The sequence below is a fragment of the Anoplopoma fimbria genome, chromosome 10, assembly GCF_027596085.1.
Source record: "Anoplopoma fimbria isolate UVic2021 breed Golden Eagle Sablefish chromosome 10, Afim_UVic_2022, whole genome shotgun sequence".
In the NCBI taxonomy this organism is placed as follows: domain Eukaryota; kingdom Metazoa; phylum Chordata; class Actinopteri; order Perciformes; family Anoplopomatidae; genus Anoplopoma; species Anoplopoma fimbria.
This window is the reverse complement of record NC_072458.1, coordinates 24,642,911-24,660,368: the sequence shown is the minus strand read 5'-3', so window position 1 is coordinate 24,660,368 and position 17,458 is coordinate 24,642,911. Positions and strand designations below refer to the sequence as shown.

Here is a 17,458-nt window from a genome sequence, read left to right as displayed (position 1 = left end):
GTGGGCCTCCAACGTCAACACCATCGGAACAAGGCCCAGCTCAGGAAGTACAACCTGCCTCAGGAGCTGCTGACTCAGTTCTACTCCTCCATCATCATTCTGTTCTCTGATGTTCCATCACTGTCTGGTTTGGATCGGACACCAAACAGGACAGGAACCGACCACAACGGACCGTCAGGTCTGCAGAGAGACTCATTGGAGCCCTCAATACAGGACCTGTTCCTCTCCAGAGTCAAGAAACAGGCTGGAAAGATCTCTGCAGACCATCACACCCATCACACCCATCACACCCCGGACACAACCAGTTCAGACTCTTCCCCTCTGGGAGGCGCTACAGAGCACTGTACACCTAAACAACCAGACATCAGAACAGCTTCTTTCCTCTCATGAACAATTAATCATTCATCCTCTTTATGGTACAAAGCCATGTGCAGTAACCTGGTAACTTTAAATTCACATTGTTTACATATTTATCTCTCTCTCTCTCTCTCTCTCTCTCTGTCTGTCTGTCTGTCTGTCTGTCTGTCTGTCTGTCTGTCTGTCTCTCTCTCTCTGTCTCTCTCTCTCTCTCTCTCTGTCTCTCTGTCTCTCTCTCTGTCTGTCTCTGTCTCTCTCTCTCTCTCTGTCTGTCTGTCTCTCTCTCTCTCTGTCTGTCTCTCTGTCTGTCTCTCTCTCTGTCTCTGTCCCTGCAGGGTCTCAGAGGGTCAGTGACAGTGAGTTATCAGATTACGAGTGTGAAGACGGCATCGGGGTGATATCAGGTGAACTTCATGTCCCATCATGCACCATGAGCCCAGAAGATGTCTTTGTGACAGAGTTTATTCACATTGTTGTTTGACTGAAGAGGAAACTGGAGCACATCTTTAATGTAACCTGCTGGACTGACCGAGTCCTCAGAGCCAGACGGTCTGTCAGGGTCGACGGTTCAACTCCTGCTCTGTTTGTCCAGACTACAGACTCAATGGGCGGGACTTCCACAGCTCCACCCTCTCAGTGCCGGAGCAGGAAATGTCGTCCAATCACTTCTCTCGATCCGACGTGGTCAGGATGAGGTCACGGTCGCCAAGCCAACCGCCTCCTCTCAGGTAACCAGCTGTGTGTGTGTGTGTATGTCGGTCTGCCTGTCTGTCTGTCTGTATTATCCAATGAGAGACTGAGCCTCCTGAAAGGCCTCACCTTCAATTCACTGTCACTTTCTCTTCATCCCTCACTTCACCCCTCACTCCTGACCTCTGACCTCCTGAACTTGCCAGCGGTAACCCTCTGTACCCGTTGTACCGTGAGGACGCTGTGCGGTTGCTTCGAGGCTCCAAACTGAGCCGAGCATACTCTGATGCCGGTCAGTACAGCAACCTGGAAAGGTAACTATGGCAACACCTGACCAATCAGCTCAGTCTGCTAACAGCCAATCAGCTCACAGTCTGCTAACAGCCAATCAGCTCACAGTCTGCTAACAGCCAATCAGCTCACAGTCTGCTAACAGCCAATCAGCTCACAGTCTGCTAACAGCCAATCAGCTCACAGTCTGCTAACAGCCAATCTGCTCACAGTCTGCTAACAGCCAATCAGCTCACAGTCTGAATCACAGTACTGCTACAGATCATATACTTTCATGGCTATAATTCTACTGTAATAATTGCTGCTGTTATTATAAGTAGTCTTATTATATGAATCATTTATGTCATATACATTGTTATGCTGTTCATTCTGGTCACATGACATCTATTGCATTCTGTCCATCCTGGAGAAGGATCCCTCCTCTGTCGTTCTCCCAGAGGTTTCTTCCTGTGCCGAGTGACAGGAGTTTTTCGGCACAGGAGTTTTTCCTGTGCCGATGTGAGGGAAGGACAGAGGATGTGAGGGTCTAAGGACAGAGGATGTGAGGGTCTAAGGACAGAGGATGTGAGGGTCTAAGGACAGAGGATGTAAGGACAGAGGATGGAAGGACAGAGGATGTCGCATGTGCACAGATTGTAAAGCCCTCTGAGGCAAATTTGTAATTTGTGATTCTGGGCTATACAAAATAAACTGAATTGAATTGAATACTTATCATGTATTTAATTGGGACAAACTACTTTGTCGTCTTTGCACATTAAACTTTGACCCCCTTGACCTTGTAAATCTGCAGAGCAAAGGATTGTGGGTAGAATAGTCTGGCAGTATTAGAACACATCATGGGTTAATAAATAACGTATACATGAGTAATCAATTTAAACGCCTCTCAGATACTGCTGGACCAGTTAGACAAACACTGGTTTTACTATTAATACCAGTTATAGTGCTGGTTTGAATACCGGTTATAGTACTGGTTTGATACTGGTTTGAATACCGGTTATAGTACTGGTTTGAATACCGGTTATAGTACTGGTTTGAATACTGGTTATAGTACTGGTTTGAATACTGGTGGTAGTACTAGTTTGAGTACTGGTTGTAATACTGTTTTTTTGAATGTAATGGAATCTTTTTTATTACTGGTTTAATTGGTGATTGAAGTATCACTACTGGTTTGACTGGTTGTAGCACTGGTTATACTACTGGTTTTACTAGATATAGAACCGGTTATAGTCCTGGTACTAGTCGTAGTACAGTTTGTGGTACTGGTCTGACTGGTTGTCTCTGTATATTCAGGAGATCTCTGAGGAGAGCATCCCTTGCCACCTCACTCGATATCCACGACAGGTACTGTTATCACAGTAGTAGTAGAAGTACTTGTAGTACTAGTAGTTGCAGTAGATGCAGGGTGAAAGCCATCACATTCTCATGTACATGTGTGTGTTTTTCTGTGTATAAGATATTTGACTGGTCCGAACCGAACTGTCTGGACAAACCACATGGTGAATGAGACCGGTGTGGACTACAGGTAAGAACTTTTATTCTGAAAAGGATTTCAGTCAGGGGGTCAGAGTTCAAAGGGAGGTGGTCTATACAGGTGTGTCCTTCAGAGGAACACACCTGTATAGACAGTAGGACCCACCTGAAGGTGGAGGTGGGTTTGGGGTTCTGACGGGTTTCTGTTCTTCAGTCAGGACTTCATTCCCGACTTCCCCTACGAAGCCGACGGCTACAACGAGGAGACGCTCAGGTAAACGGACGGACAGGTGTAGAAGTAGAGGACGTTAGCGGTTCTTTAGCCTCACCTCACCCCTCTGTCAGAACCAAAGGCCTTTTTCTGTGCAGAGCAGGTCCAGTTACCTGTTCCTCTCACTAACTGATCGACCTGCGAACTGAGAAAGGCCTTAGAACTTTCCTAACTCCTCCCCCAGTGTTCTCTGCTGTGTCTGCCCTTTCACAGAGGCCTCGTGGGAAATGTAGTGCAAAATTGCTTGATTGTGACTTTCAGTGCCTTAAACAGGTTTACCGACCAGCCGACAGTTGTCACGGTGATGTGATTAGAAACCAGACCAATAGAATACAATAGAAACCAGACCAATAGAAACCAGACCAATAGAACACAATAGAAAACAGACCAATAAATACCAGACAAACAGAAACCAGACCAATAGAATACAATAGAAACCAGACCAATAGAACACAATAGAAAACAGACCAATAAATACCAGACAAACAGAAACCAGACCAATAGAATACAATAGAAACCAGACCAATAGAATACAATAGAAAACAGACCAATAAAAACCAAACCAACAGAAATCAGACCAATAGATCACAATAAAACAAAGACCAATAGAACACAATAGAAAACAGACCAATAAAAACCAGACCAATAGAACACAATAGAAACCAGACCAATAGAAACCAGACCAATAGAATACTATAGAAACCAGACCAATAGAAAACAGACCAATAAAAACCAGACCAATAGAACACAATAGAAAACAAACCAATAAAAGCCAGACAAACAGAAACCAGACCAATAGAATACTATAGAAACCAGACCAATAGAAACCAGACCAATAGAATACTATAGAAACCAGACCAATAGAAACCAGACCAATAGAATACAATAGAAACCAGACCAATAGAATACTATAGAAACCAGACCAATAGAAACCAGACCAATAGAAATCAGACCAATAGAAACCAGACCAATAGAAACCAGACCAATAGAAATCAGACCAATAGAATACAATAGAAACCAGACCAATAGAATACTATAGAAACCAGACCAATAGAAACCAGACAAACAGAAACCAGACCAATAGAATACAATAGAATACAATAGAACACAATAGAACACAGACCAATACAAAACAGACCAATATAACACTGATCAATAGAACACAATAGAACACAATAGAACACAATAGAACACATGTTCTCTGTTTGCGACTCACGTAGCGTAGTTGAAGCACTAGTCTGCCTCCATTTTCCGTTACCATGACGACAACACCTTTGACCCTTGACCTTGCAGCCGCTGCCTTGCTTCCCTCCCGTCAGGTTGGAAGTTTGAGTCCTGTGCGTTTTCTTCAACAGGGCAAACCCTCAAGGCGGATCGACCCAGACGAGTCCGACAGGAACGCCGGTCTTCAGCCGCCGAGGACGCCAGCTGCCCATTGTCCCGCCCAAAGGAGCCTCAGACAGAAGTACGTCTGATATCCGGGTCTCTGTTCACAGTTCACTGATCAAAGCCAATGTTTCGAGACGGATCGTTCCAGAAGCAGCCGGTCTAAACATGATAAAATAAGAAGCTGACTCGTGATAAAGAAAAGTAGCACATATGTAATTTTCCCTTGTAAAGTCCTCCAGCTCTCTCTGGGGATCCTCCAGGAACCTCCACCTAATGTGGTCGGTTTTACACCCCGATCAGAACAGAGTCCACGTTTTATTAGTGTACCGGTCTCAGGTAAAGGTGGTTCTCTAACCTCCAGGCTCAGGTACCTGCTCACCATGTTGTCTCATCTGACATTCTGACATTGGCCTTGTATTTCTCAGACGATGTTCAAAACTAGCCATGTGATTGGTCAGCAGTAGAAACAGGTCATGTGATCGTTCATTATCTCACGGTTTCTCTGTTTATCTGTTCATTAATCTGATCATCTTTTCTTTTCTTCTCTCTAAACTCTTTTGCTCAGTTATGACCACACCCACCACAGGATCACCAATTGGAACTGCCCCTCCCGCTCCATATAATCAGGCCCCTCCCACTGTCCATAAACAAGCTCCACCCCCTGCCAATCATCCCACACCTCCTCTGATACGAATACAAGCCCCGCATCCTCCAGGAACCGCCCCCCCAAACACCTGCTCTGCCCCTAGCTTCGGTACCAGTCCAAGCCCCGCCCCCAGCTCCTGGACCTCTACCTGTACCTGCTTCTACTCCAACACTAGTCCAAGCCCCGCCCCCAGCTCCTGGAACTCCCCAAGCCCCGCCCCCAGCGCCTGGTCCTCTACCTGCTTCTACTCCAACAACTGTCCAAGCCCCGCCCCCTGCTCCTGGAACTCCCCAAGCCCCGCCCCCTGCTCCTGCCCAAGCCCCACCCCCAGTTGCTGACCCTCCTGTGGTCCAATCACTGCCACTGCCTGAACTGGTCCCTCCCCCCTCCACTTCACCGGCCCCGCCCCCACAGACTCCAGGTGTGTACAGCACAGGTTTGATGTGTGTAAACCCGTCAATCTAGATCTGTACAACCTGTAGCTGGTGACTCGACGGTCATATCTGTGTCTGTCAGACATCGTCTCTCATTCATTCATTCATTCATTCATTCATTCATTCATCTTTGTGTCATCACGCTGACATCATCACATCCCACCGGTCCCTGTCAGAGCCAGACAGACGCCCAGTGACACCTGGAGGGACCAGAAAAGGCAAGTCCAAACCTCAGGTGGATTTGATCAGGTGTTGTTGTCCCAGTGTGTGTGCAGAGAGGTTCTGCTTAACAGTTAAGAGTCTGAGTGTCGCTGTAGTCTGACCAAACATCTCTCTCTTTGCCGTGATGCAGAGGTCACATGGGAGGACCAGCAGAACAAAACAGCCAATGGTATGGCACCAACTGTTAGCCACACCCCTCAGACAGGTAGCTCCTCCCCCTGTAGTTGCGTGACACATTAGTCACCTGAGTGTGTGATGAGATGGCGATTAGAGTCTTAGTCCTCCATTTGTCCATGTTAGGTAAACTGATCTATCCATCCATCACAGGGGTTTGGTATCGTCCCGCATTATGAACAACACTATCATCTTATTCAGAGTGATAACAACAATAATAGCTCCTGTTGTTTATTGGCAACAGTCAAAAAACATTCAATGTAACGCCAGTCAGCAGCCGAAATTAAAAAGCAAGTAGTGAATTATCAGCCTTCTATTCCTCGGCTGAGTTGTAAAGTTAGCTCAGTGGAGCTAGTTGAGCTAGCTCAGTGGGGCTACGTCAGCTAGCTGGTTGGAGCTACATGAGCTGACAGCATCGCTTAGCTGTAAGCTATAATCAAATACCTCTCGTCAATGTACGCTTCTTTGTGCGCGATGATACATTGGCGCGTGTAGCTCGACAGAAAGGAAATAGTTCCCACATGAATCAGCTCACAACAAGGTCTGTGGATTATCGTCAGTAATTGGCTCATGATATTTTGCTGTTTTTTGCTGTTTTTCAAATGAATTTCTGGCGCTTTGAGTAGCACGAGCGGAGCGTCATAGAGTCCCATTATATTGTAGAGAAGGCAAACATCTCTACGGCGGCTATCTCCAACACTCACACCAATAACACCAAAACTACATAGATTGATAATTTGCAGTACAGGTAAAAGGTACAAACTGCACAAACTGAATATGGAAGAGTACTGTTATCAGGAAGGTTGGCAGGAAGATCTAACTGTGTATCATCTGCATAGAAATGAAACATTATATTATGTCTACTAATCATGTGACCAAAAGGCAGCGTTTTAACAGAGTTGGACCAGGAATCTAAACCTGAGCCACCAAACAAGTATCATGAAATGAAGCTCTCATATGCTGAAAGATATGCTAATGTTCTTGAATAATATTTTCTTTATGATTATACATCATTGCACAATGCATTCCCTTATTTTATTCAGTGCTCCTTTTTTATTTATTTGAATTACTGTGCAGAAAAAAGAAAAAGTTAAGAATAAAATAAAGATAAATGTAAAAGATTAAAGTCCACACAAATTCAATTCTCCCAACAATCTCTGTGTGGTTGTGAAACACAGACTGTCCATGACGATGCAGATTGATGATTGATGAAGGTACTGCCTCCGTTAATGGCAAACCAGATGACCTTAAGTCTGTTTCTCTCTGTTCTGAAATACACTGAGTTTATCCATCTTTTCCTGGTTTGTGTGATTTAAAGTACTCGTGAATAATTTCTTGTGGGATTTACTTTCTTTTGTGTTCCATCCGTCCGTCATCCGTCCATCGCTGTAATGTGAAGGGGAGGAGCTACCACCGAGAGAAGGTAGAGATTCTGTCTTCATCTCTGAGCGGCTGAGAATTTAAACTGTTAACAGAAATAAGATGTTTTACATGTCGATCTTCCTGGTGACGTCATTGTTACTCTGTTGATGAATATCACGGTAATAACTAGAAAATGCATTGCTAAAAATACAGAAATCTTAAAGAGCTGAAAACCTGCAAACTGAAATGTAAAACAGGAAGAATTGGTTGGTGGACTTCTTTACCTAAATAATCTAAGAGCTGAGTACGTAACTGTAAACGCTGTTAGTGGAAGTTGAATGAAGTAAATGAAAAGGCTGAAAGAAGAAATGCTCATGGCAAAAAACACTGTACTTAGAAATATTGAAACAGGCCTAAAACAGAACAATACACACAAATGATAAACTCAGAAACCGTCTGAAAACAGCAGAAAATGTGAACTGTGATCATTGAAAAACTGTAAAGATATTAAAAAGCAGAATACTAGTTAAATAGTATCTTTGTTTAAAGTTTAGTGTGGTCAGTGATGATGTGGTCTATGATGTCAGGACACAAGATCATTGTTGAAATAATTTCCTGTGTACGTCAGCTGATCATTTAAACACAGTGACATCACTCTGCAAAACCAAAACGATGATGTCATCAGTTTGATGTAATAAACAAACTCCTCTTCTGTCACTGCAGCTGTGACAAAGGATCCATCCAAGGTGAGTGGGGTTAAATAAATATTACACATCACTGATGATGTCATACAACACATCACTGATGATGTCATACAACACATCACTGATGATGCCATACAACACATCACTGATGATGTCATACACCTGTTCTCCTGTCCTCTGCCTGGGTCTCCAGATGAGGGAGAGTCTGTCTTTGAAATCATCGGACAGTGATGTCAGCGATGTGTCGGTCATGTCCAACGACGCCCGATCGAGGATCAGGTGAGCACAGCAACCAATCACAGAGTAAAGTTTAGAAATGTTTGAATAAATGGTTATTAATTATTACGTAGAGTGCAAATGTTAATTCATGTCTAAAGTAATCGGCCTGCAGTGGAACATGTCATCAGTAAATGTCATCTGACCCCGCCTCCAGAAAAGCAAAACATTCATCCTCAAATTCCATAATGCATCAGTCATACTCCTGCATGCTTTGTTAACATGTTAGCATCTTGTTATTTGAATACCGTGTTATTAGCATGTAGCTAGTCAGCATGCTATTGTTTCTGTCAGCATGTTAGATGGTGTTGCTCTTCATCATTCTGATCTTGCTGCATGTTTCATCCGCATGCTGCTGGTCTTAACCCTCATTCGCTACGGCAGTGTGACAGAGGATCTGGAGGGCCAATCAGTGGAGTTGGGGGCGGGGTCAGATGAAACACAGGAAGTAGCGGTGGCAGAAGAGGGCAGATCCGAGCTGCAGAAGAGCGAATCAGTGGAGGAAGCAGAGGAGGTGGTGCCTGAGCCTCCAAAGTAAGGCGCTCGGATTGGAGTCAAAGGAACAGCAGTGACCACCACACCTCACGTGTTTCACAGGTGTGTCTGCTCCTCCCCCCTCCTGCAGGGCGGCGCCGGCATCTGGAGCTCCTCTCACAAAGTCGTCGAGCGTCGGAGGCGAGATTTGTTCGTTGGGGAGAAATAACGACGACGACGATGACGACAAGAGGCGACGCTCAGGCTTCGGAGCAAAGATGATGGGAATGGTCGGACTGGGAAAGAAGAGCCAGAGCGCCTCCCAACTCAACCCGGAGGGTGAGTCCCTCTGAAGACCTCCACAGCTCTTTAGTCACCGTCTCTGAAGCTCCTGCTGCCATCCACACTCATCCTGGAGAATCCATAGAGTTTAGACAACAAAACTACTTAGTTAGGTTAAGACAACTAAACTACTTAGTTAGGTTAAGACAACTAAACTACTTAGTTAGGTTTGGACAACAAAACTACTTAGTTAGGTTTGGACAACAAAACTACTTAGTTAGGTTTGGACAACAAAACTACGTAGTTAGGTTTGGACAACAAAACTACTTAGTTAGGTTTAGACAACAAAACTACTTAGTTAGGTTAAGACAACTAAACTACTTAGTTAGGTTAAGACAACAAAACTACTTAGTTAGGTTTAGACAACAAAACTACTTAGTTGGGTTAAGACAACTAAACTACTTAGTTAGGTTAAGACAACTAAACTACTTAGTTAGGTTTAGACAACAAAACTACTTAGTTAGGTTTAGACAACACAACTACTTAGTTAGGTTAAGACAACAAAACTACTTAGTTAGGTTTAGACAACAAAACTACTTAGTTAGGTTAAGACAACAAAACTACTTAGTTAGGTTAAGACAACAAAACTACTTAGTTAGGTTAAGACAACAAAACTACTTAGTTAGGTTAAGACAACTAAACTACTTAGTTAGGTGAAGACAACTAAACTACTTAGTTAGGTTAAGACAACAAAACTACTTAGTTAGGTTAAGACAACTAAACTACTTAGTTAGGTTTAGACAACAAAACTACTTAGTTAGGTTAAGACAACTAAACTACTTAGTTAGGTTTAGACAACAAAACTACTTAGTTAGGTTAAGACAAGAAAACTACTTAGTTAGGTTTAGACAACGAAACTACTTAGTTAGGTTAAGACAACAAAACTACTTAGTTAGGTTAAGACAACTAAACTACTTAGTTAGGTTAAGACAACTAAACTACTTAGTTAGGTGAAGACAACTAAACTACTTAGTTAGGTTAAGACAACTAAACTACTTAGTTAGGTTAAGACAACTAAACTACTTAGTTAGGTTAAGACAACAAAACTACTTAGTTAGGTTTAGACAACGAAACTACTTAGTTAGGTTAAGACAACAAAACTACTTAGTTAGGTTTAGACAACAAAACTACTTAGTTAGGTTTAGACAACTAAACTACTTAGTTAGGTTTAGACAACTAAACTACTTAGTTAGGTTAAGACAACACAACTACTTAGTTATGTTTAGAAAAGATGGTGGTTGGGGTTAAAATAAATGCTTTCTTCCAGCAGTGCCATGAAGGCAACCTTCTGATATGTGCAGAGTTTGACAGGAAGCAACAAAACAGCTGAGACATGAAAACATGTAGGAAACAAGCAGAGTTACCAGCTCTTCTTCTTCACATCTTCTTCTTCTTCTTCTTCTTCTTCTTCTACACCCCCCACCCTTAATTTATCTAGAGGAAGAGAAGAAGAAGAAGGTTGTGAGACTTCCTGTCCAGAGGAGTGTAGAAACAGGTTTAGCCATCGAGTTCAAATCACGTTTTACCCGACAGCCGAGCCGCGACCCGGACGCAGAGGACCCCAAACCTGGAGCGTAAGATCCTGTCCTGTTTCTACTGACTCACTCTCCCACTACTCCTCTTTCTAATGTGTCTCTCCTCTTTCTAATGTGTCTCTCCTCTTTCTAATGTGTCTCTCCTCTTTCTAATGTGTCTCTCCTCTTTCTAATGTGTCTCTCCTCTTTCTAATGTGTCTCTCCTCTTTCTAATGTGTCACTCCTCTTTCTAATGTGTCTCTCCTCTTTCTAATGTGTCACTCCTCTTTCTAATGTGTCTCTCCTCTTTCTAATGTGTCACTCCTCTTTCTAATGTGTCTCTCCTCTTTCTAATGTGTCACTCCTCTTTGAATGTGTCACTCCTCTTTCTAATGTGTCACTCCTCTTTCTAATGTGTCTCTCCTCTTTCTAATGTGTCACTCCTCTTTCTAATGTGTCTCTCCTCTTTCTAATGTGTCACTCCTCTTTGAATGTGTCACTCCTCTTTCTAATGTGTCACTCCTCTTTCTAATGTGTCTCTCCTCTTTCTAATGTGTCACTCCTCTTTCTAATGTGTCTCTCCTCTTTCTAATGTGTCACTCTTTGAATGTGTCACTCCTCTTTCTAATGTGTCACTCCTCTTTCTAATGTGTCACTCCTCTTTGAATGTGTCACACCTCTTTCTAATGTGTCACTCCTCTTTCTAATGTGTCACTCTTTGAATGTGTCACACCTCTTTCTAATGTGTCACTCCTCTTTCTAATGTGTCACACCTCTTTCTAATGTGTCACTGCTCTTTTTAATTCTGTCTCTTCAGTCTGATATTTCCAGGAGTGAAGTTGGCATCAGATAAACAGTTCACCGGTTTTTTGGAGGGATTAGGTCCCGCCCAGCTGGCTGGACGCCAGACTCTGGCCACGCCCCCTATGGGTAAATGGCCAATCAAAACGTTATTTACACTTCATATTTTGATTGTTTATAATTAACATAATAAAATGGTCTGACCCTTATCTGTGACATCATATAACATGAGTCCCTCTGATTGGCTGATCTGTTGGTCAGGTGACATCCAAATCGGAATGGTGTATAGGAAGGAGCGCCTGGACGTGGAAGTGATCCGAGCCCGAGGGCTTGTGGGTAAACAAGGCAACAAGAACACTCCAGGTGAAAATACTACATTCTACTACCTACTATCATTCTGTCTTACCTACTATCATACTGTCTTACCTACTATCATTCTGTCTTACCTACTATCATACTTCTTACCTACTATCATACTGTCTTACCTACTATCATACTGTCTTACCTACTATCATACTGTCTTACATACTATCATTCTGTCTTTCTGTCTTACCTACTATCATTCTGTCTTACCTACTATCATTCTGTCTTACCTACTATCATACTTCTTACCTACTATCATTCTGTCTTACCTACTATCATACTTCTTACCTACTATCATACTGTCTTACCTACTATCATTCTGTCTTACCTACTATCATTCTGTCTTACCTACTATCATACTTCTTACCTACTATCATACTGTCTTACCCACTATCATACTGTCTTACATACTATCATACTGTCTTACCTACTATCATACTGTCTTACCTACTATCATACTGTCTTACCTACTATCATTCTGTCTTACATACTATCATACAGTCTTACCTACTATCATACTGTCTTACCTACTATCAGTCTGTCTTACATACTATCATACTGTCTTACATACTTGGGCGGCTGTGGCACATGAGGTAGAGCGCTTGTCCCGTAACCACAAGGTTGGTGGTTCAAGCCCCTCTACCGGCAACATGCCGAGGTGTCCTTGAGCAAGACACCTAACCCCAAGTTGCTCCCCGGGCGCTTCGTTGCAGCCCACTGCTCCTCCGGGATGGTTAAATGCAGAGAAATAATTTCCCCATTGTGGGACTAATAAAGGATTGATTATTATTATTATTATACTATCATACTGTCTTACCTACTATCATTCTGTCTTACCTACTATCATACAGTCTTACCTACTATCATACTGTCTTACCTACTATCATACAGTCTTACCTACTATCATACTGTCTTACATACTATAGTAGGTAAGACAGTAGTCTTACCTACTATCATTCTGTCTCACCTACTATCATACTTCTTACCTACTATCATACTGTCTTACCTACTATCATTCTGTCTTACCTACTATCATACTTCTTACCTACTATCATACTGTCTTACCCACTATCATACTGTCTTACATACTATCATACTGTCTTACCTACTATCATACTGTCTTACCTACTATCATACTGTCTTACATACTATCATACTGTCTTACATACTATAATACTGTCTTACCTACTATCAGTCTGTCTTACATACTATCATACTGTCTTACATACTATCATACTGTCTTACCTACTATCATTCTGTCTTACCTACTATCATACAGTCTTACCTACTATCATACTGTCTTACCTACTATCATACTGTCTTACATACTATCATACTGTCTTACCTACTATCATACTGTCTTACATACTATAGTAGGTAAGACAGTAGTCTTACCTACTATCAGTCTGTCTTACATACTATCACACTGTAGTACAGTATTTACTTACTGTAGATCTTCTCTAAGTAGTTGACATCACACTGTATTATCATTAACAAGCAAAGATATTTATAACTGAGGTATAAACATGTATATCATCATGTGTGTGTTTTAATTTATCAACTGGAACCCTCAAGGTTCACTGACTACTATCTGTGTGTGTGTGTGTGTGTGTGTGTGTGTGTGTGTGTGTGTGTGTGTGTGTGTGTGTGTGTGTGTGTGTGTGTGTGTGTGTGTGTGTGTGTAGCTCCGTATGTGAAGGTGTATCTGATGGATAACGGGAAGTGTGTGTTGAAAAGAAGAACTCGGCTGGCAAGAAAAAGCCCTGACCCACTTTATCAACAACAGCTGCAGTTTGAGGAAAACCCAGAGGGAAAAGTACTGCAGGTACTATGCTATATATAAATATATATATATAGTATTTATATATCATACTACAAATCACAGCTTAAATGTTAGACATGAGGAACATTCTGCGTACAGTGTTTGTGTTTGGTGAGCCTTCAGTCCGTCTGTCCGTCTGCAGATCATCGTGTGGGGCGACTACGGGCGGATGGATCATAAATCTTTCATGGGAGCTGCTCAGATCTTATTGGACGATCTGGACCTGTCCAACATGGTGATTGGCTGGTTTAAACTGTTTCCTGCCATCTCATTGGTGGACGCCGCCCTGGCTCCGCTGACCAATAAGGAGGTAGAGGGCATTAAGTCGTAGTATCAGAGGAGGGATCAACTGTATTGCCATAGCAACGGGCAGGGAGGAGGCAGGAGGGGACACAACATTGCAGACGGAGCCTAAAAAAAGTCCCATGATACCCCTCTGCTGCTGCAGGATGACATCACAGCGATGACGTAACTGGAGGAGGAAGGAGGCTCCACCCCTTGACACTTAAACAGGAAATGAGCCCACAGTGAGGGTGTGGCCACACAGCAAAGGATACTGGGAAAAGAAAAGACAGTAGAGGCCATGTGACCTCCAGCTGCCAGTTAATTACAGCCGCTCCTCAGGAGTCCAGACACCATGGACACCTGGTCGTTTCCATTGAGACACAGAACATGGTTCTTTATGTTCTCGCATGGAACGACATTAGTACATAAAACAAATCAACTGTGAAACTAGTAAAATGAGAACTGAAAAATAAAAAGTTTTCTGAAAAAAAAATCTTTATGAAAGACAAAGCAAGGTTCTTAAAGGTTCTACAGGAATAACTGACAAGATTAAGGTTCTTTGACAGGATTGGGTTGTTAAAGGTTCTACAGGAATAACTGACAAGATTAAGGTTCTTTGACAGGATTGGGTTGTTAAAGGTTCTACAGGAATAACTGACAAGATTAAGGTTCTTTGACAGGATTGGGTTGTTAAAGGTTCTACAGGAATAACTGACAAGATTAAGGTTCTTTGACAGGATTGGGTTGTTAAAGGTTCTACAGGAATAACTGACAAGATGTCACAGTTCTTCCTCCATACTGTCAGTAGCTCCATACTCCCTGTCACTCTCCCTCACTCACCTAATCAGCCTCATGCAGTGCACCTGTCTGCCACACCCACCTCATCAGCACAATCCTTCTCACCTGCTCACTCTGCTGCACCTACACCCTGCAGTATTTAAACCCCAGTCAGTCACACACTCGCTGCCAGATCGTTGGTTGCATTTATGTCAGACCTTCCAGCTTTCCCGTGGACTGATTTCCCGTTGCCAACCCTGCCTGCCTGTCTGGACTTCCCTGCCTTTCCTGTGCCCCGGTCAACGACTCAGCCTTCTGTCCCCGACCACCGGATTCCCCTACCTTGCCTTTGCCTCGGTTAGCCACCTTAGCCTTCTGTCCCCGACCCCGAGTTTAGCCTCCGCTTCCTCTGGTTTCCGTCTGCCTGATCCCCTGCCTGTTTCCCACTGTGAGTCTGACCCTGCCTGTCTGCCTGCTGTGTTCTCAGCTTTGAATAAAGCTCCAGAACTTTATCTGCCTCCTGGTCGTACTGCTTTTGGGTCCACACCACATCCGTGACAGTACGATCTGGCCACGACATGGACCCAGCGTTCGACACCTCGTCACAGGCCCGGTTCGGGTTCATTGAAGAGGCGCTCCAGAGACGCGAGACCCAGGTTGTCACCAACACCGCTGACGTTCGCCACGCCCTGGCGAGCAGCAACCAGGCCTGCCCTGTTTAACCAGGTTCAGCAGCTCACGACAGCCATTTCGCAGACCTTCGCTCAGCCTGTCCCTAAGCTTGTCTCGCCGGTTTTCCAGCCTGCAGCTCCTGTCCCATCTGCGCCCCGGCCGACTCCTGACCCGTCGGGGGTCAGGAGTTATTACAGGTTCTTTGATTAGACAATGTTCATAAAGCTTCTACAGGAACAACTGACTAGATTCAGGTTCTTCGACAGGATGAGGTTCTCAATGGTTCTACAGGTCTCAATGACAATATTAAAGTTCTTTGAAGGGACAAATCATAGTGCCTCACGTGTTGAGTATTATATATATTCATTAATGTGACTGTAGTATAACGACACTGTAGTATAACTACAGTGTCGTTATACTACAGTGAAGTATAACTACACTGTAGTTATACTACAGTGTAGTTATACTGTAGTATGTACTACTTGTACTAGTATGAGAGTTCTCCTTGTAGTTATACTGCAGTATATACTACTTGTACTTTAGTATATACTACTTGTACTTTAGTATATACTACTTGTACTTTAGTATGAGAGTTCTCCTTGTAGTTATACTGTAGTATATACTACTTGTACTTTAGTATATACTACTTGTACTGTAGTATATACTACTTGTACTGCAGTATATACTACTTGTACTGCAGTATATACTACTTGTACTGCAGTATATACTACTTGTACTGTAGTATATACTACTTGTACTTTAGCATCAGAGTTCTCCTTGTAGTTATACTATAGTTATACTGTAGTATATACTACTTGTACTGCAGTATATACTACTTGTACTTTAGTATATACTACTTGTACTGCAGTATATACTACTTGTACTGCAGTATATACTACTTGTACTTTAGCATCAGAGTTCTCCTTGTAGTTATACTGTAGTATATACTACTTGTACTGTAGTATATACTACTTGTACTGTAGTATATACTACTTGTACTTTAGCATCAGAGTTCTCCTTGTAGTTATACTATAGTTATACTGTAGTATATACTACTTGTACTGTAGTATATACTACTTGTACTGCAGTATATACTACTTGTACTTTAGTATATACTACTTGTACTGCAGTATATACTACTTGTACTGCAGTATATACTACTTGTACTTTAGCATCAGAGTTCTCCTTGTAGTTATACTGTAGTATATACTACTTGTACTGTAGTATATACTACTTGTACTGTAGTATATACTACTTGTACTTTAGCATCAGAGTTCTCCTTGTAGTTATACTATAGTTATACTGCAGTATATACTACTTGTACTTTAGCATCAGAGTTCTCCTTGTAGTTATACTTTAGTGTATATACTACTTGTACTGTAGTATATACTACTTGTACTTTAGCATCAGAGTTCTCCTTGTAGTTATACTTTAGTATATACTACTTGTACTGCAGTATATACTACTTGTACTGCAGTATATACTACTTGTACTGCAGTATATACTACTTGTACTGCAGTATATACTACTTTGTATATACTACTTGTACTGTAGTATATACTACTTGTACTGTAGTATATACTACTTGTACTGCAGTATATACTACTTGTACTTTAGCATCAGAGTTCTCCTTGTAGTTATACTTAGTACTGTACAGTATATACTACTTGTTGTACTTTTAGCATCAGAGTTCTCTTGTAGTTATACTATAGTTATACTGTAGTATATACTACTTGTACTGCAGTATATACTACTTGTACTGCAGTATATACTACTTGTACTGTAGTATATACTACTTGTACTGCAGTATATACTACTTGTACTTGCTAGTAGTATATTCTACTACTTAGTATATACTACTTGTACTGTAGTATACTACTTGTACTGTAGTATATACTACTTGTACTGTAGTATATACTACTTGTACTGCAGTATATACTACTTGTACTAGCATCAGAGTTCTCCTTTGTATACTGTAGTATATACTACTTGTACTGTAGTATATACTACTTGTACTGCAGTATATACTACTTGTACTAGCATCAGAGTTCTCCTTGTAGTTATACTGTAGTATATACTACTTGTACTGCAGTATATACTACTTGTACTGCAGTATATACTA

At 42.2% G+C, this 17,458-nt stretch overlaps 1 protein-coding gene across 1 annotated transcript in view; it reads left to right on the top strand.

Moving 5' to 3' along the window:
* Nucleotides 1-14,332, top strand: part of LOC129097003 (regulating synaptic membrane exocytosis protein 2-like) — a 33,101-nt gene extending 18,769 nt beyond the window's left edge. The window contains exons 15-33 of the mRNA XM_054605673.1: nucleotides 693-761; nucleotides 950-1,085; nucleotides 1,254-1,361; nucleotides 2,629-2,679; nucleotides 2,792-2,860; nucleotides 3,023-3,082; nucleotides 4,435-4,544; nucleotides 5,034-5,222; nucleotides 5,290-5,535; nucleotides 5,725-5,766; nucleotides 8,030-8,052; nucleotides 8,204-8,289; nucleotides 8,671-8,820; nucleotides 8,912-9,099; nucleotides 10,541-10,676; nucleotides 11,434-11,546; nucleotides 11,679-11,780; nucleotides 13,466-13,605; nucleotides 13,745-14,332. Coding sequence (XP_054461648.1) covers nucleotides 693-761; nucleotides 950-1,085; nucleotides 1,254-1,361; nucleotides 2,629-2,679; nucleotides 2,792-2,860; nucleotides 3,023-3,082; nucleotides 4,435-4,544; nucleotides 5,034-5,222; nucleotides 5,290-5,535; nucleotides 5,725-5,766; nucleotides 8,030-8,052; nucleotides 8,204-8,289; nucleotides 8,671-8,820; nucleotides 8,912-9,099; nucleotides 10,541-10,676; nucleotides 11,434-11,546; nucleotides 11,679-11,780; nucleotides 13,466-13,605; nucleotides 13,745-13,933 — 2,207 coding nt within the window. The 3' untranslated portion in view covers nucleotides 13,934-14,332. The remainder of the gene's footprint in view (nucleotides 1-692; nucleotides 762-949; nucleotides 1,086-1,253; nucleotides 1,362-2,628; nucleotides 2,680-2,791; nucleotides 2,861-3,022; nucleotides 3,083-4,434; nucleotides 4,545-5,033; nucleotides 5,223-5,289; nucleotides 5,536-5,724; nucleotides 5,767-8,029; nucleotides 8,053-8,203; nucleotides 8,290-8,670; nucleotides 8,821-8,911; nucleotides 9,100-10,540; nucleotides 10,677-11,433; nucleotides 11,547-11,678; nucleotides 11,781-13,465; nucleotides 13,606-13,744) is intronic.
* Nucleotides 14,333-17,458: the final 3,126 nt, after the last annotated feature.